At 47.7% G+C, this 21,062-nt stretch overlaps 1 protein-coding gene across 9 annotated transcripts in view; it reads right to left on the minus strand.

The window, feature by feature from the left end:
- The window catches only part of LOC109520038 (ELKS/Rab6-interacting/CAST family member 1-like), a 55,759-nt gene extending 34,702 nt beyond the window's left edge, over window positions 1-21,057 (minus strand). For 2 of the 9 annotated variants that reach the window (XR_002169075.1, XM_019876980.1), the window contains exons 1-16: window positions 20,810-21,057; window positions 16,431-17,222; window positions 15,899-15,976; window positions 15,654-15,809; window positions 9,413-9,669; window positions 9,046-9,217; window positions 7,830-7,904; window positions 7,613-7,768; window positions 7,387-7,479; window positions 6,683-6,850; window positions 6,428-6,595; window positions 4,749-4,886; window positions 4,003-4,143; window positions 1,980-2,120; window positions 647-840; window positions 248-352 (exon numbers count right to left, since the gene is read on the minus strand). Coding sequence is in view for 7 of the 9 variants with exons in the window: in XM_019876980.1 (XP_019732539.1) it covers window positions 248-352; window positions 647-840; window positions 1,980-2,120; window positions 4,003-4,143; window positions 4,749-4,886; window positions 6,428-6,595; window positions 6,683-6,850; window positions 7,387-7,479; window positions 7,613-7,768; window positions 7,830-7,904; window positions 9,046-9,217; window positions 9,413-9,669; window positions 15,654-15,809; window positions 15,899-15,976; window positions 16,431-16,940 (2,552 nt within the window). In the remaining 2 variants the exon portion in view is untranslated. Of the gene's footprint in view, window positions 1-247; window positions 353-646; window positions 841-1,979; window positions 2,121-4,002; window positions 4,144-4,748; window positions 4,887-6,427; window positions 6,596-6,682; window positions 6,851-7,386; window positions 7,480-7,612; window positions 7,769-7,829; window positions 7,905-9,045; window positions 9,218-9,412; window positions 9,670-10,291; window positions 10,380-15,653; window positions 15,810-15,898; window positions 15,977-16,430; window positions 17,223-20,809 lie in introns of those variants that run through there. The other 7 variants (XM_019876983.1, XM_019876982.1, XM_019876985.1 and 4 more) reach the window with 5 other exon arrangements.
- Window positions 21,058-21,062: the final 5 nt, after the last annotated feature.

The following is a 21,062-nucleotide window of genomic DNA, read 5'->3' on the forward strand; positions in this document are numbered from 1 at the left end:
GTCCCATAAAGGAAAAAAAAAATGCGGCCATTCATCTCCTCTTTTTGTTTATATTATTTCCAATGCGTGACAACTTTAATTAATGTTGTTTTCCCATACAGGAAGGATGGGAGTCATTTTTTTTCCCCGCATGGGAGGGGACGCTGGCATATCCCGACCTCTGACAGGCAAAGTGAGTTGTTTTTTTTTCTTCTCTTTTTGGGTGTGTCGTGCAACTTTCCGAATGGTTAACAGAGCCTCCACTCACGTGCCCAGGTAGTCCCACACCAGCCCCCCCATTGGCTGCTGTGAGGCGGCTGGGGGAGGGGCTTGTTTTGGCGTCTGCTGAGAACGCCACAGATGAGAAGGCTTTCTGGTGTGTGCGCAGCAATGTGCGCACACGCGAGCGTGAATGAGGTGGTTAAAATAAGAACGGACGGGCGGTGACAGATGCAATAAAGTCCAAATTAAAAGGGGGGAGAAAGAAGAGAAGGTGAGAAGAAGCATAATTGAATGAATTCGGAAAATGGAAAACAACGTTGGGTCTATTCTGAGATTCAATGATTTAAACCAGACTGGCGTTTGATTTACTGAGCTGCGGGGCGACTTTGTGAAGCCTTTTTATGTCTTTTGGGTGGTGATTTTTCTTTCCCCCTTCGTCGCTCACCTCTCCAGCTCGTGGATCTTTTTCTCCTTGTCGTTCTTCTCGTTCTCCATCTCCCTGAGGATCTCGAGGAGCCGCTCCACCTCGGCCTGAGCCTTGTCGGCGTCCTCTTTGTGACGGCTCACTTCCTGCTCCAGGCTGGCGATGCGCTGAGCGAGTTCGGCGCTGGCTGCTGACTCGGCGGCCACGCTTTGAGCCTGCGAACGAAAGATAATCACCGAAAATCAACGGGGAGACGAGTGGCAACTATGGAAACGAGAAGTTGAATGAGTTCAGACAGAAGGGAACGAGCCAAAAACAACATTTGTGCTGAGGACGACTTGTATACAGGTTTAACGAGGCAGAAAACACAATTGCAAGCACTGCGAATACAAAAACGCAGCATTGTCAACACTGAATAACATTCATATAAGATTCTTCACACCATTTTGGACGACAAAAGATCTTTTCTGAAAGTGGGGAAGGCTGCGTTCTTGTCTGGGTTCGTTCAAGGTTGCACTTACGGCGGACGACGAGACACTAAAGCCGCCGCTGCAGCCTGAAGCTGCGGTCCACATGCTAGCTGTAAATAAGTTGAACTCCCCAAAAAAAAAAACCCAAAAGTTTGCCTTCTATCTTTCGCTGTGTGGCATGCATGCACTCACAGCCAACAACAAGGCGCTCTGCAGCCGACGCCGCGTGGTAGCTAGCTGCAGACCGCTAATACCGAACGAATGCGCCGTCAAAGAGAATTGAAACGCTGAAAGACAATTGATGACGACAGAGTTGTCAGTCGTTTGACGTTTCTGACTGCAAACCGATCTCCAGATTCTGAACTAGGTTGGAATGTTTCTAAGATGATGTTTGCCTCTAAACACACAGTAGTCGCATTGTCTCCCCGCACCTCTGCTGTGCCAAAAGGAAGACACACACCAAAAATAAAACAAAGAAAAATAACCCAAAGTTAGGACCCGAAGTTATAACAGCTGTGATGTGTTTTCCAGAAGCAAATGTTGCTCTTGGGACACATTTTGCGTATGCATACGCACGTGTGTGTATGCGTGCCCACAAGTTATAAACCCTATTAGTTTTGGGAGTGCGCAAGCCCTTTTACGGGTCTTTATATGAAGCGTAAATGTTTGGGAGTCTTGACAGCATAATGGGCAGATGTGTGTGCAGGAGAAGACAAATAAATGAGGAGAGAGAGAGAAGAAAAAAAAAAACGCAACACACACACACGTTCACACGCGCGGAGTGTCAATCAAAACCGACCCAACTGGGAGTCTGCCTACACAAAGAGTCAAAAACGGGACGGGAGAAACCCACGTCCGCGCACATCTGCATTTGACTTACGGACCTTCTTCAGTTGATTCTCCAGCTTGACGCACTCCTCCTTCTTTTGCTCCAAAGTGATCTCCATGCTCTTCAGCCGGTTGTCCTTCTTCAGAGCCGAAGAGGCCAGGGAGGAGGCCTTCTCTTTCAGGTCCAAAACCGAAGCCTTGGGGGTGTACACAAAAAAAAAAAAAAAAAAAAAAAAAATTTAAAAAGGGTCGCAAATGATCCAAAAATTCCAGATAATCAGAATCTGATCCGTCACTCATAATTCAGAACGGAAATAGATGTTTGAATTATAATTCCATCATAACATACCGGACATCGACCTTTTAACCTCTTTGCCTTGACGGTGGCGTTGTTTTTTTCCCCCCCCTTTCAAAAGCACTTCCGTCCCGCAATAACCTGCTCCTTGCATCTTAGTCATAACTGTGGGGAAAATAAAAGCCCTCAATCAAAATAAACTGGTATTTTTATCCTTTGAGGTATTCCTCTCAAGTCAAGAGCGTGACTCATCATCACCCTGCTCTTCAAAACTTTTTCCCATGACCTGACTCTGTCTCTTTTTTTTCCCCACCTCATTCTTCCCACTTCATCTTTCCATGCGTGAAGTCCATCTCCTTTTTTTTTTCTACCCCCTTTTTCAGTCTTTGCAGCAGTGATAGAGACGCGTCCAGCGCACAGGAGGGGGAGGCACCAAGACGTATAATTTTACACTCGACCGACTCCACTAAAAACCAGATTGCGGATGATCGTGTTCGGTCAGAGAATACTTGCTGCTTTCCTCTCGTTATCCAGTATTTAGGTTTTGTGTGTGTGTGCGTGTGTGTGTAATGCCGCTGTTGTCAGGCAAACCCCACACGGGCATTCCGGAATGCTTATTTTCTCCCGTGTATATCTGGAAATTATACAACGACCGGTTTCATGAGCCCACAACATACTAAAAGTAACCGCATATACTATAGTTCAAGTCAGAGAAGGCGAAATTACCCACCCTGGCTTTTTTTCCTTTCTTTTTTTAAACAATATTGTGTGCATTTTAGCGCAGTGTTTGGGTGGGGTTCCTCTTTTAAAAGGTTTTCATGATCACTACTCAGCTCGTGCTAGGAGGAGAAAAAAGGGAAGAAAAAAAAGTCTCACTTGACAGAGGTTTTAGGCTGGCGTGGCTGCTTTAGAGTGCCTCATTGTTGCAGCCACGACAGGTTGGCTCGCGGGCAGTCTTCGGGAATAGGCGGGGCACACCCTGAACCGGTTGCCAACCAATCGCAGGGCACACAGAGACAAACAACCATTCGCGCTCACACTCACACCTAGGGACAATTTAGAGTGTTCAATCAGCCTGCCGTGCATGTTTTCGGAATGTGGGAGGAAACCGGAGTACCCGGAGAAAACCCACGCAGGCGCGGGGAAACTAGGCAAACTCCATACAGGGAGGCCAGAGCTGGAATTGAACCCGGTACCTCTGCACTGTGAGGTCGACGTGCTAACCGCTGGACCACCGGGCCGCCCGCGTATCGAATATGCCGATGCTATATTTGCGGGTATAAGAAAGATGCTTTTAATAGAGGTATTGTATTGGCAGTTGACAGTCAAGTGGCTGAGGGGCCGGTTTTGAGCACAGTCAGTGGGCACGCCCACAGCGTCTGGGAGCAGAGACAACTTGATTTGAATTGTTTTCAGGATTTTCAAAACCTCATTCCAGCGTTGCTAACCACACGCATTAGCAGCGAATGCCAGCGTCATTACGAGTGCAGGAAATTGCCTCGTCACCCCCCCCCCCTTTTCTCCTTCGTTTTCCCCGCAGATGTGCGCTTTAAGATGAACGTCACGAGGAGGTGTGCTTCCCACCGACCGCGGGTCTTATATTATGTTGTCAAGGGGACGTGACTGTTTTATCATTGCGGTCCTTCGGCACAAGGACCTTGGCAGGAGAGGGGGATCTGTTCTACGGCGATAGATCAGTCAGGTTCTCCTTGACAGGGAAGGAGAGGGTGGAGAATATGCCCGTGCGGGTCTCACAGCACAGATATCGATGTTTGCGTGTTTACCTCGCGGTCCGCAAGGTCGGCCTGCATCTGGGAAACTTTCTCCCGCAGCTCCTTCAGCTCCTTCTTGGTGGACTCCACCTCATCTCCCTTTTCTCGTTCCTCTCTCTCCCGCTGCTCTTTCAATCGCTCGATGATACGTTCCTGGATGCGGCGAGGGGGAAGGGGGAAGAATGACAGATGGAAACAACGACATTAAAAAAAAAAAAAAAAAAAAAAAGTCAAGCACCTTCAATCCAGATTGAATTTCCACGCTCATAACAGTTGCATTAAACTTAATATGTATGGCAGCTCCGGCAGGATAAACAGCCAAAGCGTGATTTTCGACACATAATCCGTTCTGGCAGCGCATTTTATATCCACTAAATGACTATAGATGCTGGCCGTGGTCGGTCCAAGCGAGTGAACGGGAGTTCAAATTGAAGACACAACAAGAGCGCGGTGTTGGTGTGACATAAGGGGAAAGATAGAATGTAAAAGAAAGCAGGAAAGACATCCAATGCAATAAAAATGAGGAGGGGGAGTCAGGGGGCAGGGGGGGGCTTGGGAAAGTAGAAGACGACAGTCACCTACGCCTGCCAATACACACATTGGCCCGAATATGAGTGACCAAACAATTAATAGACATGCCGTGAATAATTTAATAAGCAGGCCGTGTGATTACTGGTTCGCTTCCCGCTGGCTTAAAAGACGCGGGTGGTCAGATTGGGGGGCGACATCCGGAGAGGAGCGACCGGGTTTTCGCGTACCTTCTCAGACAGTGCCTCCTCCAGCGTTCCCAGAGCCGTGTCAGTGTTGGAGGTGTCGGTCTGTAAGGACTTGACTCGGCCTTTGAGGCCGCTCAGCTGCTTGTCCTTGTCCTTCAGCTGATCCTGGAGGTTCTCGATCTGCGAGGAGAAGAAATAAACACGTGTGTGTGTGTGTGTGTGTGTGTGTGTGTGTGTGTGTGTATGCAGTATACTGAAGTCAGATTTCTGAACGTATCGGGAAAATGGCCGTCGGGTCTACTGGAAGTGAAAATGGAAGGAAAAGATGACGTTTAGCTATTTTGGCTCGTGGTGTTTGATGACTGAAACGCTTCCACAGCAAATTCAGCCAAACGCGCCTTTGGGGCACCGCGGGCCTTCACAAAACTGTTCCAATGAAGTTGGAAGCACATGACTGTCCAAAATGTCTCCTCGGGGCCAACTTAGGGGTCATTAATACAGTATATAGTGAGTGAGAGGTTGATGAACTGACTTTGCAAATTCACAAAGGTGTTGTTTAAAGGAGTCGACTTTTAGACTTGCTCGTTCGCGAGATGAAAATAGCAATTGGCCTCGATCATTTTGGCTCATCTGCTCGCCGCCAGTCTTAATATATTCGTACCGGTGTGAACAGAAAGGCTGCCACTGCAGCGTGCTGAAAACAGATCATTGACATCGCCTTGGCTTTTATCACATTATCATCAACTATTTAAATAAAAAAATAAAAAAAAATGCAGTTGACATAAAACTAGAGTCCCTCCTTTTTTTGTGTCTTTATGATTTGAGACATGAAAATTGATGTCATCAAGTTAAAGGAAAAAAAAAGAAGCCTCCCACTTTCATGGCGTGTATTTTTGTGCGTGCAGTAAAACATCTCCGGCACCTCATTAATCAACCGCTCACTTGACAGCTTGACTGACAGCTCGCCCTCCTCACACACACGCGGGCGCTTGACATTGAAAAGCCGCAAGTCTTTGATCCCTTCTGCACTTCTCGAAACTGACAAAATTGTCGACGGGGTACCCCATTTTTTTTTCCCCCCACCGTCGCAATAATAAGCCTCCGATGGTATTTCAGCGTGCGCAAATGGCTTAAAAACAAGTCGGGAACGATGCGACCCGGGTGGAAGCGGCAGGGCGCGTCACTGGCGCCCACTCAGACAGTTTGCCTTGCATTCCATTTGAAGCCGACGAGAGGCCATCTTTTATTGAACGAGGGCAGCTCATTAGTATTCATCTGCATTTCAAAACACGCCCTCGCGCTCTCTCTCCCTTCTCTCCTCCCTTCTGTCTTGCTTCAGAGCTGTCTGCTTGATTGGTAATTATGTCCTTCATGAACTCCCGTCTGTTTATGGGAGACTTTCAAAGAGTGCACTTGACCACTGGACTCCCAAACTAACGATGATCAGGATAAATGGCGCATGTGGCTTTTATTTAATTCGGCCGGATGCATCTTGCTTTTCCCGCACATATGTCGCTCGCCAAATATGCAGTCAGACAGCCATTTCTTGTAAAATGGCACTTTTGTGTGCTGGGTGTGCTGCAGCTTTTCCACTAGCCTGTGTCAGGGCGCCATCTGCTGGTTGTAATTTGAAATTGCAGTCCAATGAAATGAAACTGCTGAGTGTTACAACAATTTTTTTTTTTTTTTTGTGTGCGCACACACCAACAACCGCCACTGACCTTCTTTTGAAGCACGACGACTTTGCGCTCTTTGACATCCAGCATGTCCTTGAGGTCGCTGATTTCTCCGTTCTGCGTGCTCTTCTCGTCTGAGATCTCTGATATCTGCTGACTCTTTTTGGACAGAAGCGACTCTTTCTCCTCCAGGCGAATGCGCAGCGCGTCCACCTGCGCGCATCACAATGAGAAGGTCAACATCATCGCATCTGATTGATGTGATGTACTTTTTTTTTGGTCATGGAACAGCAACTGTGCCTCGGTCTGTAATATGGCAGCCCGCTGCTCCTTGGCGGTGAGCGACTCCTTGAGGACATCCACATGTTGCTTGCTGTCCGAAAACTGGTTGTTCAGAGTTTCCAGTTTGGTGCGGAGCGCCAACAGTTCGCTGTCCTTACGATTCAGCTCCTGCTTCACCTGATCCATCTGTTTTTTTAATAAATAAATAAAAACAAGGAGGTTAAAAAAAAAAAAAAAAAAAAAAAAAAAAAGATGGACTCGCATAGTGGTGGAAAGCCTTTTGAAATGTTTTTGAAGGAGTGTGTGACGTAGACATGAAAATCGATTGTTTTTGTTTACGGCTAATATTTAGACATCAACGTGGTCATTTTTGGGGCTTTTATTTCTTCAGCGTATCAGCAAAACCAAATAAAATAATGACAATTTTTAATGCATCGTTTGTACTCCACTACAAAGTCGCATAAGGCTGAAATGTCTTGGTGAAAGCACACACACACAGTAACTATTCTATGCAATATTAGTCAACCTATCAACAAGCCTAACTCAGCTACTGGGAAACGTCATGCACGGAAGGTTGAGCGGGTTAGCGTTGGACATCAGTCACACTAGCGGGAGTCGACGAAAGAAGCAATATAGAAGCGGCACGAGAGGTAAAAAGCGAACACGGACTAGCGAGCGGCAGGACAGCAGCCAACAGGCAGAGACGGAGGCGCGTCTCTTACTGCGGACGCCTCGCGCTGTAGCTCATTGGCCCGTTCCCTGAGCTCCTCCTTCTCTGATTGGCTGTGACCTAACTCTTCCTTCAGCTGATCAACCTGGCGAGGAGGAGGAAAGTATACTGTGGCACCGCGAGACACACAGCCCATAAAAGGAAGCCACTTCCTGCCCTATTTCGCTTGACGTATCCCTGCTTTGTTGAAGTAACAATATGCGATTTCAATGAGTCACCTTCGTCTTCATAAACTTGGAGTGGGATCGGTACACCTCCATCTGCTTGATCTCCTCCTCTCGCTCCTCGGTGCTGAGCGCGCCGTTGGACTTGAGCATGTTCACCTCCTCCTCCAGTTCCCTCATGCCGCGCTCCAGCGAGCTGATTTTGGCATCCTGCCGGGGAAATGAAAGTGTCGAGAGTGTGCGCGGGACCTTTTTCTTCTTTGAGCCTCACCTTCATTTCGATGACCGTCTGCAGGGCCTTGGTCTTGGTGGATTCAGGAGCTGCTTCGTACCTCCTGTGCAGCTCCTGAGAGACAAAAACGGAGCGAGCGTCAGCGGGCGACGGCAAACGAGGGTGGAGGGAGGGACGGGGCGGAGGAGGAGAAGATCGCACGACGACAACCGGGGGGGAGGAGTGATGGGAGGGTTGGGTGGAGGTTTGCGTCAAGGGCGCAGGGAAGGATGGCGGGTGCTGGAGGTGGACATGAGGAGGAGGGCAGAAGGGGGCGAAGATGACGGGATGGTTGCGACGGGAAGGTGGGGAAGGCGAAGGGAAGGAAGGGGAGGAACGGACGTGGGGGTGACGCGAATGGGGCACGGGGAAAGAGCGCGAAGGCTGGAAAGGGGGAGACACGTGGAAGGGAGGTGAGATGGCGGGAAATGAGGGAGTGATGGGGGCCGAGGAGGAGCCAGGGTGGAGTTGTTTTCCCCTCGCCGAGGTGCTGGCTTTGAGCCTCCACAGGTCTATCCTGTCGTCCCACATCGCCAAAAAAAAGCTCAGTAAACAGTTGGAATAAACGACAAAACTCTTGCGAAAATCAAACCACGAGGCACTCTATGTGAGCTCATTGGTTGAAATGCCGATTTGCTATCCTGTTCATTTTCGTGCTGCTCCCCCGTCCGATCTCACAGGGCGAATGAAGTGAGATGACAGGGGGATGCCGAGGCACAACAGGAAGAAAAGAGGAAAGAAAACGAGAGCGCCGGGGCACAAAGCGAGCGCGGCAGAATGTCCGCATCACTGCTTCTCTTTGGGAGAAATTACTCTCAGGGGCACAGGGGGCAAAATTACACATACGTGAAAGCAATGCAGGCTGACATGGCTTGGGGCCATGTGCATAGAAACATAATATGTAGGCCATGGTGTAATTAAATGTAAAAATGTGTGAAAACTGCCCAGCAACTGATTGGCAACCAGTTCAGTGGAAAGGATGTTCAGCTTTGACTCTGTTTGACTTTCATATTTAAAAAAGTCACTAACAATAATTCACCACTAGAGGGAATTGTTGGATTAAACAAGTCCGATGACAAAAAAAAAAAAAAAAGAGGGAGTCCTCAGACGATAATTAGTTTGAGCGTGTGGATTGTTGGAAACAGTGAATATGAAAGCCGCATTAATATGATGATCTTCATCTGGCTGTGATGCGCACGCACGCACACACACACACCTCTCTGAGTAGCAACATCTCCTTGTCCTTCTGCTCCAGTAAGCCCTCTAGCTGGTGAATGGTCATCTCGGCGTCGGCCAGCCGCCTCGTCCGCTCGTGGTCCTCCTCGGTGGCGCGAGACGACAGGCCTTTGGTCTGCAGCATTTCCAGAAGCTTCTTGATGGACTCGTCCCTTTTGGAGAGAGAGAGAAGTGCATTGACAGTAAGGGCTGAACAATATTGTAGGATGTAATTTAAAATTGCGAAGGCTGCTTCATTTCGGTCAGTCGGTAGGCTTGTGTGAAGTTATTGTAGTCCATCATCGGTATTGGGACGATACCCAGACTTATTTCAATATTCATGATCAACCCAAATGCCTGAACTTCACCTGGCATTTAAAGTGTGCTTCTGAGTGTCGATCCTCAGCTCCATCTCTTCCACGGTCTTCCTCAGGAGGAAGAGCTCCTTGACCTGCCGCTCATATTCGCTGTGGAGACGCAGGAAGTTCTCCTCTGTCATTTCTTGCGGGGAGATAGCCTGGGATCCGAGGCGGCCCGTCTCGGAGTAATCGGACTGGAACAGCTGGTTGAGATCGCGCTGGATTCGGAGCTCATCTTGCAAGGCCTGGATGGTGCACTGGAGATGCTGGTAGAGACAGACAAGGTAGCTTGTTACACTCTAAATGTCAGAAATGAATGGAGGCTTACGTAATGTGGCCTACAAAACGCTATGCAATAACATCTCAAGGGACCACTGTTTCAAACAAGATTAAAAAAAAAAAAAAAGACTGCAATATAAATATTTGGTTGTAGGGCTGGTCGATTAATGGAAATTTAAGTCATGGTTTCGATTTTGGCTTCTCTCGAGCTTTAAAATGTGATAATCGAAGAAAAACGATTAATAAGCAGAAAGGCTCGGTGCGTTTACAAGTTCCCGATGTTGTGAAAGTACAGTAAATGCAACACGTTACGTGCTTAGCCACCGTGTAGCATGTAGCCTATGTGATTCTGCTGTCCCTAAATGTGCTTTCAGCTGTTTAATAACACCCTAATTGGAATTTACTGTCGACTAAACACACAACAAAAAAGAATTACAAACACCGTGTTAAAAAGAAAACATGCTTCTTTTTTAAAACGTAATCTGCTTTCATCCTAAAGCCAATGGGGCGGTGCTATTCAAATGCTAATGAGAGTTAGCATCAATTTCGAGTCATATTCCTTCAAATAACTAATATTCACATAGACACACTGTAGAAACACACACACACACGGAGGTAAGATAACGCTACTCAAAGGCAGAGATTCTTCGCAGTCTGTGGAAAAAAAAGGAGTTATAATTCTTTAGTTCAATGGAAACCTCTTCTTTTCTCATTTCTCAGTGTTTACTCCATCTATTCACTGCACCACACTGCCCCACAGGGGCCAAAACGCAGAATAACAGTCGGTATGCTATTTGTTTTTCCTGCTTGGTATTTTTGTAGTATATATGTATGTACCTTCTTACTAATTCATTTTCTCAATCAAGGATTCAATGAATTTTCCTTTCCTCAAAATTCAAGGATGCAAAGATCCAAGGCCTCATTTTTTTGTCATACCAACACATGACATGACACGAAATACAATCAAGATTCAAGTTAGCCCAAATACGTCCCAAGACTTGTGAAAATAACATGATAGAATAAATATGAAAGGAATCAGGGTAGTCATTTATCAAAGCTAAGTGCAATTCATCACTGTAATTCACATTGCACTGAACAAATAAATAATGCATGAGATGGAATCAGTAGTTGTTCTTCTAGGATCAATAGAAACAAATATTAATTGCAAATACAAATAGTCCTGCTTGCATTTGGCAGAACGTGCGTGCACACGTTCATGAAGAAATATGCTTTGAAAAGACAGGACTTCCGATGCCACCCAATTCCAGGATAAATTAACGGCGCAGGCACGCAAACACGGACGCGCAACCGCACGATCGCTCTCGTCAAGCATACAAAAACCGCATCGGGGGCGGCTCGAGGTAAACAAACAGTCCCGCACGAACGCAGCTTGCATCAGTGAGCGCAGTGCCAACTTCACAAGGTTTTCAGACGAGCGAGCCGGATGATAAGTACGCACATCCAGCGCACACGTTTGTGCCACACCTCCCACCGGCATACGCAGCTGGAATGCGCAGCTGAGAAATGTCAGACCACTTGAGAGATTGATGGAGACGCAGGAGAGGGAAATAATTGAGGCATCCATTAGGAAGCCTTTAAAAACACTCATGGGAATACAACAGATTAGATGTGAAAAGGCAAGAACAGTGCAGTGTGTTCATGACGCTGGAAAAAAAGAAAAAGGGTCAGAAAACATTTTTTTTTCTTCAGTGCTTCGGCTGAGTCATCTTTGTTCACCTTTGAACCCATCAAACGCCTCCTGGTTCTGCGCAGCAGTCAGCTGTTTAGTCACCAGTCAGTACAGAGGCCCGAAAGCTACTTTTTTTCAATATAAATATGAAATCAAAGGACACTAAAATGCCCTCAGGCTTGCATTGCAAATGTCACAGCTCACCTGTGGCCTGAGTTTGGTCACGTGACTTTCACAATACAAGCCCAAGGTCACTTTGACCTTCATTTAGGTCAACAGCAGTGGACGTTTTTTTTTTTGTGGTTGTTTTTTTTCTGAATGGGCAGAGAATAGGCTTGGGCTGCTTTGGTTTTCGGAAAAAAAAAAAAAAAATAGCACAAGAGGCGTGAAAAATTTGTGTGACCCAACCCGCATCCTCGTACCCCGCAGCCGCTGCTCATCCGTCCTTTAACATGAACCCTCTCCCCGTTGTTACTCCTTCCGTCTCATCCCCTGCTCACTGGCTGAGTCACGCTTCCTCCCCGTCCCTCACTAACAAACACAAACACACATTTGAACCCACGCGTATACCTCGGTGTGTGTGCAAAATCGCCACGAGCCGTTGGACGGGATCGCCCACTCGCATGCTCTAAGAGGATCTAAAGATGGACGAATTACAAGAAAATCCCTCATTTTAAAGGAGCGGATGGAGAAACATCGTCTCACATTCGCCTCGTTGCCTGCACAGCAAATCCGGATGACAAGAATATGTATGGATCGGAGTCAAAACACGTAAATAGTGAATCCAAAACAGCTGAAGGGCGCCTCCAGTGCAATGTTGACCCTAATCAGTCACATTGAGATGCAGCATGAGGGTCAGTGGGGGCTTCGCAGGCAAGGAAAAACATTCGGAGAGCAGCCAGCTGTCACATGTATTTAACATGAGCACTTTCACGTCACGTCAAAGATGCACAGAGCCCAGGAGGAGGGGAAAAAAAAAAAAAACGGGAATGCCTTCGCGCCGGCTTCATTGCTGTCCAGGGAATGAAGCCTTATAAGGAGAGCCATGACTACCGCGGGGGCCTCGGCACGCAAACACAGCAACCTCGCAGGGGAAAGTGGAGAAAGTGAGAGTAGGAGGAGGAAAAAGGAGGAGGGAGCCACTGTCGGAGAAGTCGAAGCCTCCACCCTGCTAATCTGTCTTTCCTTGTGTAACGCGCACAAAGCGAAAGTTTAATAAGACTCAAGTGCTGCGTTTTTTTTTCTTGTTGTTGTTGTTGCCTCTCCTCTCCTCTCCTCCTGATCCTCTCCATCTGCTCTGTTCCATCCATCCACCTATTTACCTCCCTGGCTCGCTCCCTCCATCCTTCCTAAATAAACATGCGGGTTTGAGGACCATCTGTTAGGCATGAGCGTTCATGTGTGAACAACACACACAGCCAACACGCTCCAGAGGCGGCCATTTTTAAAGGCTTCCTTCTCGCTGTCAGACACTTAAAAAAAAACAAAAATCAGGGAAAGAGGGCAACACACACATACACACGCAGTTGGGGAAATAATGAGTCATAGGTTGACGAAAACGGTACGGGCCACAGAGGCCGAGCCGAGTGAGTGATGACACACAGACGATGGGCGCTGTCTTTTGAGACGTTGGCATCGGGCATCGAAGGCAGACGTGCCTTAAAGAAATGACTTTTTAGAAAGTGCCGAGACAGCATGCTTGTTGTCCTTTCCAGGTCGACTTGCATTCGCACCGCGGGTGCCTTTGTACTCCCGCACATATGCCAACGAACAACTGCTGCGTGCGGTGAAAAATGACAACATTTCAGCCTAGAAGAGCTCCTGCCAAATAGTGATCGGTGGAATAAAAACAGCGGGTCACCCACGACACAAAATACTCAACCGAAATATATTACTCGAGTACAGAAACTGTTGACCACCCATCATCACAGCCATCTATTTCCAGTGCAGCCCCCTGGCATTCATTTTTAATGCGTAACATTTACACTCGCTCTCGTTTAGGTCAGTCAATTATTTTTTCATCTCCATATGCAGTCGCCTTCCTGATCGATTCTTCCCTCTTCCTTTTCACAACATTGCCTTCATTTCCCAACCCCCCCTCAGGTCAGTTTTTATTTGCCGTGCATCCATTTCACCTCTCCGTTTTCCATTCCTCCCCACATTTTTTCCATGCTGGGAAACACATTCTTTTGAAGCGGCAGGGGCAGGGGTGTAGAACATTTGATTTTGAATGTGAAGTGGCTGCCGGAATCTGTCGGACGGAGCGTCTCGTCACTGGCTTTGGGTTAATGAAATTAGAAATACTCCGTTCAAAGCCAAATGTAATAACATTAAGTGCTGAGCGGGGAGATTATAAACCTTTAATGAGTCAGCACGCCGAGCGGTCTCCGCCGCGATGCGTTCAGGCAACACTTCCTCACTTTGGTTTTGTCTCCTGCATGCTGGCCCAAGCGTGTTAATCCATCATTTATTTAAAAATAAATAAATAAACACAGAAGACTGTTTCATTGTCTTGAATGGAGGGAGAGTGGAGTGGGGTGGGGTGGGGTGGGGAGCAATCTGCACTGCAGTGAACAAAAAAAAAATTTACACAAATCATCCTTGTGCAGTTAGCCGGATACGACACAAGAAGCCCGATTGTCGTACACTGAGCCACATGAACGCGGAGTGAAACAGACGCACAAACAAACGAAGCGGGCACACATGAGATGAATAAATATAAACCAAAAAAAAAAAAAACAAAAAACAAAAAGCAAAATAGCATGCAAAAAGAAGCCTCAAACAACATGCGTGAGACCTCAAAAACACTCTCCCTTCCATATCTCTCTTTCGTCTCCATTGGCACACACGCCGGCTCTGACGTCACGCAGCTCGGCGTGCAGCCGGTAGCGTTTAGCGGCCCTGCAGAAGGACAGTGCGCTTATTGTTTCGTTCGCTACTGGCGCGTGAGGAGAAACGATGGCTACCATTCGAGTGTGAGCTCAGACAGACTCCTGCGGGGAGAACTCAATGGTGGAGAATCAAGTAAAGAGAAGGAAGCCAGCATTCCAGGCATTCCTTGCGCCTTTTTTCTTCCCTGCGCTTCCCTTTTTTTTTTTCTCCTCCTGCAGTGATCAAACAAGAAACCAATCTCACAAATGTAACCAGTACGGCCTGAGTGACCCAAAAGGGAAAATGGCCGGAATGGAGATGAATGCGTTTGGTTACGCCTGGGTCCTTTTCTTGCTTTCTAGTTTATTGAAGCTCCACGACCAGGCTGCTTCACATGCCCGGATGGAAAAAAAAAAAGAAAAAAAGGCCGTCAAGAAGGAATGAAAAACTGGACCTGCTGCCTATACTCGAAGAGCAAAATATAACCCTGAGATGAAATCATAACTCTCACAAAAAAAAGCACTTTTTGATAGCTTCTTAGTGTTTACAAACTGCACAAATGTATGCTTGCTTTGCGAGCCCGTCGCCATGGTGACGCCGTTGTTTACACAGCATCCCCGTTCCCCTCTTTTGGTTCGAGGACGTGATGTACACTCGACGGAAGGAAGCACGGGAGGGCGGGGCCGAGGTGAACATTCCTAAACGTTTGGAGGCGTGACCCGGCATGCTTGCGGCTGTGCGCCTGTCCGCAGGGGAGCGTATAGCCATAAATTACCCGGGGGCCACTTCGTTTCTAACGTGCCGTTCGGGCGGCGAGGAAAGCGAGGGAAGGAGAGAGCTGACTCACCGTCGGATGACCGTAATAGAAGGCGGGGGCGTGTTGTAAATGAAGAAGAAAGAGAAGGGAATACGAAGACGTGATAAGAAGTGGAAAAAGGCGATATCACATTAGCGCACGGGAGAAGATGCGTTCGTGTCTTAACATGTATTCCCTCCCCGGCGCGTGCACACGACTTATTAGGAGGAGCGTGAGTGCACGTTTGACAGCAGCTAATCAGCTGGCGCGTTGCACTCGCTGAACTCTCAGCGGCTCAATCCGTCGTGCCTTGAGATATGATTTGAATTTGTCCGGGGACTGCTTGTGGCCTAACGTTCGCATCTCGAACAATCTCTCCCCATTGAAATGAATGAAAATGTGATTAATCCGTGACAGTATTACCACAATAACAAAATGTTTGGGTGCACTACCGGACTGGATTTTATAAAAACATACAGTAATGACATCAGTGGTGTTGTGCTAATTTTTCAGTCACGACTAATCAAAAAAAAAAAATCAGTAGAGTAACTATTTGACTTTTTATATAACAAGTAATCAGTAAAGCGGATGCACAGACAAGGTTTATTTGGTACCTGCGTTTCTTCCTGCACCACCCTGTACTGCTCCTTCCACACGGTCATCTTGGTGACTTCGTCCTTCCTCAGCGCGCGCTCTTTCTTCAGCTCCGGGCTCCAGAATGTCTTGATGGAGTTCATGGATGAGCTCAACTTGGACTCCTTTGCATCCAACTGGAATAAGAACGCATGCAATTTGGCGTTTACATGTGTGGCGTAGATTGCCGCTGATTGTGTCATTCGTTGACATTTTGGATACTTACATCTCTGCGTAGAAGTTCATTTTCTCGCAGGACCTCTCTCAGCTGGCTCTGCAGGTCTGTCATGGCGCCTTCCCGCACCTACAACATACTTCGTGCTTAAAAACACTGCACGTTTGAAATCAAACACCCGGTCTTGATTTTAATTGGGGAATGAAATGTTGTGATTTGAGCAGCACGAAGGAGTGAACGTCAGAGAAGAGTCACCAAACGACGCAGCAGCCGAACGCAAAAGGACATTTTTTATTTGCAAATTAAGCGCAAACTAATTGGAACATGAAACAACTTGTGGATTCCTCCCCCTTTTTTTTTCCAGTGTAAACCACATTTACAAAATAATGAATGCTTCTGGATTACATCATTAATGTTTAAGGGTTTCATTTTTGGCAAAAATCCATTTCATGACTTCATGCTTTTTAATGACCCCGTGAAGAACCAATTGAAACATACTGCATACTTCTTATGGTTTTAGTTGAATGACATTTTTCGAAGGCCTCAATGATTTGTGGATAAGGTAGGAAAGGAAAACCCTCACCTGTCTCATGGAGTGGGGCACAGTGGAAGCCTGCGTGGGCTGACTTTGCACGTCCCCACCAAACGCTATGGAGTCACTGGACACGACCCCTCCAGCACCCCCTCCTCCAGAGTTGATATTCGGGTTGCTCCCCACAAAGGCGGTCCGAACCCCGTAAGGCACCCTCGCCCCGGCCCTGCCCAGCGTCATGGTACTTTTTGGCAGGGAGGGGTTCAGGACACTACCCAGGCTCCCGATTCCCACCGGGTCTTCGGTCCCTTCGGCGAAATACATCGGGCCCCCCGTGGCGTAAGCGGCATTGAGTGACTGGATATTCTCCATGGATAAGGTTTTCCCGGAGCCGGTGAGGCCGGCGGTGGAGCTGCTGCTGCTGCTGCTGCCGTTTCGCCGGTGAGCCAAACGCGGGGATCGGGGGAGACGGGGGGAGCGGCCCGGGCTGCCCGACGCCGAACCGTTACCGTTGGATCCCACCACATCCAGCTTGGAGACGGACCGAGAACTTCCGTACATGATGAGGGAATCTTATCGGGTTTTGGGCTCCAACGAAAAGAACTAAGTGAGAGCACCAGATAGGAAAGAAGTAATAATCCAAGTAGACAACTTGTGTCCTGATGAAAACATTAGTCACGGGGGAAGCTTGCAACGTCCCAAGTTACAAACGGAACAAACCGATTCCTGTTCGTGATCTTGAGCTCGTGATGGAATGCTGACACCCCTGTGATCACTGTAATCCAGTACGCTTTAGGACGGAGGCACCCCACGACTCCACAAAGGCGGCAATCGCCGAGTCACCTGAAGGAGGAGGAGGAGGAGGAGGAGGAGAGATGTTAGAAGCTCTTGTGAACAAAACCTGCACATTTTTACCGAGTTGTACGCTTTGAATTTGAAAAAGCCTTATACGTCGATAAGACAACGTTGCTAAAATGCAAGCGCACCACATGAGTTGGCCTCAACGTCAAATTTCACAGCCCTGCAGCCGTGTGAGCAATGCAAGCTTCCAACTGCACTGATCTTTGGCCACCGCCGCGCTAACTCGCAGCCAGTCGGTCGCGGGCCGCCTGCGCTTCACAGAAACGGGGAAAGCCATCTGCGTCCCCCCCCCACCCCCACCCCTCGGGGCTGCGAACACACACCTGAACGAGGGCCGGCACACGCGCATACTCTGGACTCAGCCAATCAAGTGGAAGCGTGTCGAATGTTTCCCTCTCTGGAGGGGAAGGTATCAAGTTGACAGATGCACACACATGAACAGCTCAGTGGCCATGTAAGTAATAACACACTCGGAGATGTTTTGTTTGAAGAAGTGTGTGTGTGGTGTGGTGTGGGGGCTTGCTGACATAATGTCCTATTCGCTTACTGTGACGCACATTGACCCGTAAATGCCTCACAGATCCTACGACTGACTCTTGCGTGAGTTTGCCATTGCAATTTAACCCTTTCCTGCGCCCTGTAACCTGATAACATGATAAGCTGCCCACAATGTACAAAAATGAACCCGATCCATACTTTTCAGACAAAAGAGAAGTGTCAGCACAACAACTTGTGATGCATGATGAGATGAAGCAAAAGCTCACATGCCCGAGACACATCTGCTGAAGGCGAGGCAATCATGTGAAAAAAAAAAAAAAAGCCAACGCGGCGCTGCCAAGTGAAACATCTGCAAAACACTCCTCGGCCGACTACACGAAATTCTTTCAAATGTGCAACGCATGGGATTTTCGACAGCGCATGCGAGTGAGACATAACACGCCGAAGTGCGTGTCGTCGCCGGCAAAAACAACACGCTTTAAATTCTATTTTCCAGACAGTTCAGTAGCTTTGCGGCAAAGTAGCCCGCAGTGGCATTCGTGAAGACTGAAAGCCAGGAGTCAGAAATAGAGGCAAACAGATACATCAGGGTTTGCTCAACCGCACTCGGTGACTCAACACTTAAAGAAGTATGAGAAAATAAAATGTCTGCAATCCACTTCTCTTGACTTCAGCTGACAGGAATTTGGCTTTTTCTAGTATTGAGCGTGTTACGTATTTGGTACTTATTTTTGGGCCCATAAGGTGACAGTGAGTGCATTGACTTGTTTAGAGCTCTTGAACTGTCACCCAAGATCGCATTTAGCATAACCAAAGTAATAACAATAACGCCGGTCCCCAGAGGCATGAGCGTCGTTCAAACTTTTTTGCTTCGTCTGTCGGAGGAGACACGCGGCGCTAACCCCATATTTCTGAAGCAAGCATAATAGCGCTAAATCTCCATGCTTTTTTTTTCCGTACCCGCCCTGTTGTCACGGACCTCATAAACTCTTGGAATATCACAACTGCCCCATGGGGGAGTCTCCGGGGTTGAATGCCAAAAGCGAGGATGGCGTCGTCTCCCTGATGCTACCGCTTCCTCTGCATTCCCTTGTCGTCTTTCTCCCCCGGCATTCCCGAGGTGTTGGATGCGTTCTATTTTTACGGCAAACACGCCTCCGTCAATCACTCCACACAATACCGCACAATACCACACAAACACACAAAGTGAGTCAACCTATGCTTAGTCACATTATTGCCTATCAAAGTGCTTGTCGTCGACTAAATGAAATGCAGGCGGTGTGTTTGGTGATCATGATGCGTGCAGAAAGACAAGATGATTTATTTAAAATCTAAAACGTGGATTACTTCAATATTTCTCTGATGACATTTTCTGCTCATCTCACCAGACTCGAACCAAACACAATATGGCACTGTGTGCAAAAGGAGAATAACGCGTTTAAGTGTGAGATATCATCCTCAGCAGCCATGATGGCTTGTAACTTCACCCTCACGAGGTGCAGATAAGACGCATACAAATACAGGCGATGGGAAGCGCAAAGCTGATAAACGGCAGACAGCATCGCCTCCCGTCCGGAAATTAACCTACGATCGAGGCTGTAGGGGAAAACGACGTCAAATAAAAAGATGAACTGTCAACGTCAATTAACATAAAAGGGGAGCCACAGTTTCCCACTCGAAAAGGAGTGCGGTGAGAAGTTGCCAGGCTAAATAAGGATGAAGTGAAACATGGTCTGGACACCAATAAATCCCCAACGTGTTTGATAAATAACAAACAAAGTGCAAGAAAGGTGAGCGGGGAGGTTAAAACTGAGACTCGATTTGTCAAGGCCGCTAAGGAGAATGAAGGTTTAAAAAAAAAAAAATTGCCTTTCTGCCATTCAATCATTGAAGCGGGGGACAGCAGAGGGTGTTTACAGTAATCTGCGGGAAGGAAGCAGGTTCCCTGGCTCAGTGTTCCTGTAGGAGGGGCAAAGACATGGAGCTGTGGGAGGAAATCACAGCGTCCCTTTCCTCTCATTCTCGCGTTCTCTCCCACTGAGCGTTGCACAACAAGGCAGGGGCAGAAGATTTCACCACCCCGCCTGCATCAACACGGCCGTATCAGATTCACGATCCATTTGGTTTGCAAATGTGTCATTATCTGGACACAAGAGGATGAGTGTTTGCACTGGTGTGGCTTTGTGCAGATATGGGAGACGTTTCGAGCAATGCAAAGATTAGGAAGGTTCAAAATTATTATAAGAACATTCTTCTTAGTGAAGAAGTGAGCGAATACCGATACCAGGGATCAGGCTGACACCTGGCTTATTTTTCGGTGTTCGCCGCGGATACCAGCCGATACTCGAGGCAAAGAAAATCGGAGATTGAGTAAATTCTCCTCGGCTGTAGTCGGAGCTATACTGCAGCAGTTTGATCGGTGAATCATCTGCAAAATGTTAAATGGAATTTTATACATCAAAAGTACCAGAGCAACATGAGGTATTTTTGGTTATGCAGACTCTGGAGCTTGCGAAACTTGGTGCTTGCCGGACAGCCCACTTATGCAACTTGAGAGAAAAGTTCATCGATCTTATTTGCTGAGCAGAAAATGAAGTCGTCTAACAAAGTGTTGTCATCTAAGTTTACCTAAAAGTATTCCCACAGGGCTAACATCGCTCGAACATCAGCTGCCCGCAAGATATGTCAGGCAGGTAAAGTGGTATCGGTGTTGGGGTATCGGGTCATTTTTAAACGTCTATTGCAGGAGCTACTATGAAATCTTAGACCGTTAAATCTAAAGAATGTGCATGCTAGGCTAGGTAACAAGGCTGCAAGTCAACCCCAAAGTGTCCCCAAACACGCTTGCTCAAGCTGAAAGTGCTTTGGCTCACTAGCCATCAAATTTTAATTATGTTATTGCTGATGTTCCTGCCCGCGAAGGGTAGCGCGCGCACACGCACGATCAGTGCACGCACTGTTCACATGTTAACCATTGTATCCAAAAATGGAATTGCATAAAAACCCAAATCCAACAAATGACAACATCCACGCTTGCGGGCTCAGACTGACAGCTAACTTCCACTACTCACGGTTGCAAAACAGGCTTCAAGATGGACAGTCGGAAAGGCGATTCAAGATTATCCCTCGACTCTCGGAGCTCCCGGGGGCGTTCGGCGACGTGATCAGACCGTCCTGCGCCCTCTTTCCGTCCACTAGCCCCCGTCTGAAGGCGTCTTTCCCGGCCGCCTCGCTTCTCCCCCTCTCCAATATCTTGCCTGCTCCTCCACTGGCGGCGAGGCGGCTTCCCCACTGCGCGCCGCGGACGCTCTGGTGACGTCATGA

This window comes from Hippocampus comes, unplaced genomic scaffold (genome assembly GCF_001891065.2).
Source record: "Hippocampus comes isolate QL1 unplaced genomic scaffold, H_comes_QL1_v1.1 scaffold127, whole genome shotgun sequence".
In the NCBI taxonomy this organism is placed as follows: Eukaryota; Metazoa; Chordata; class Actinopteri; order Syngnathiformes; family Syngnathidae; genus Hippocampus; species Hippocampus comes.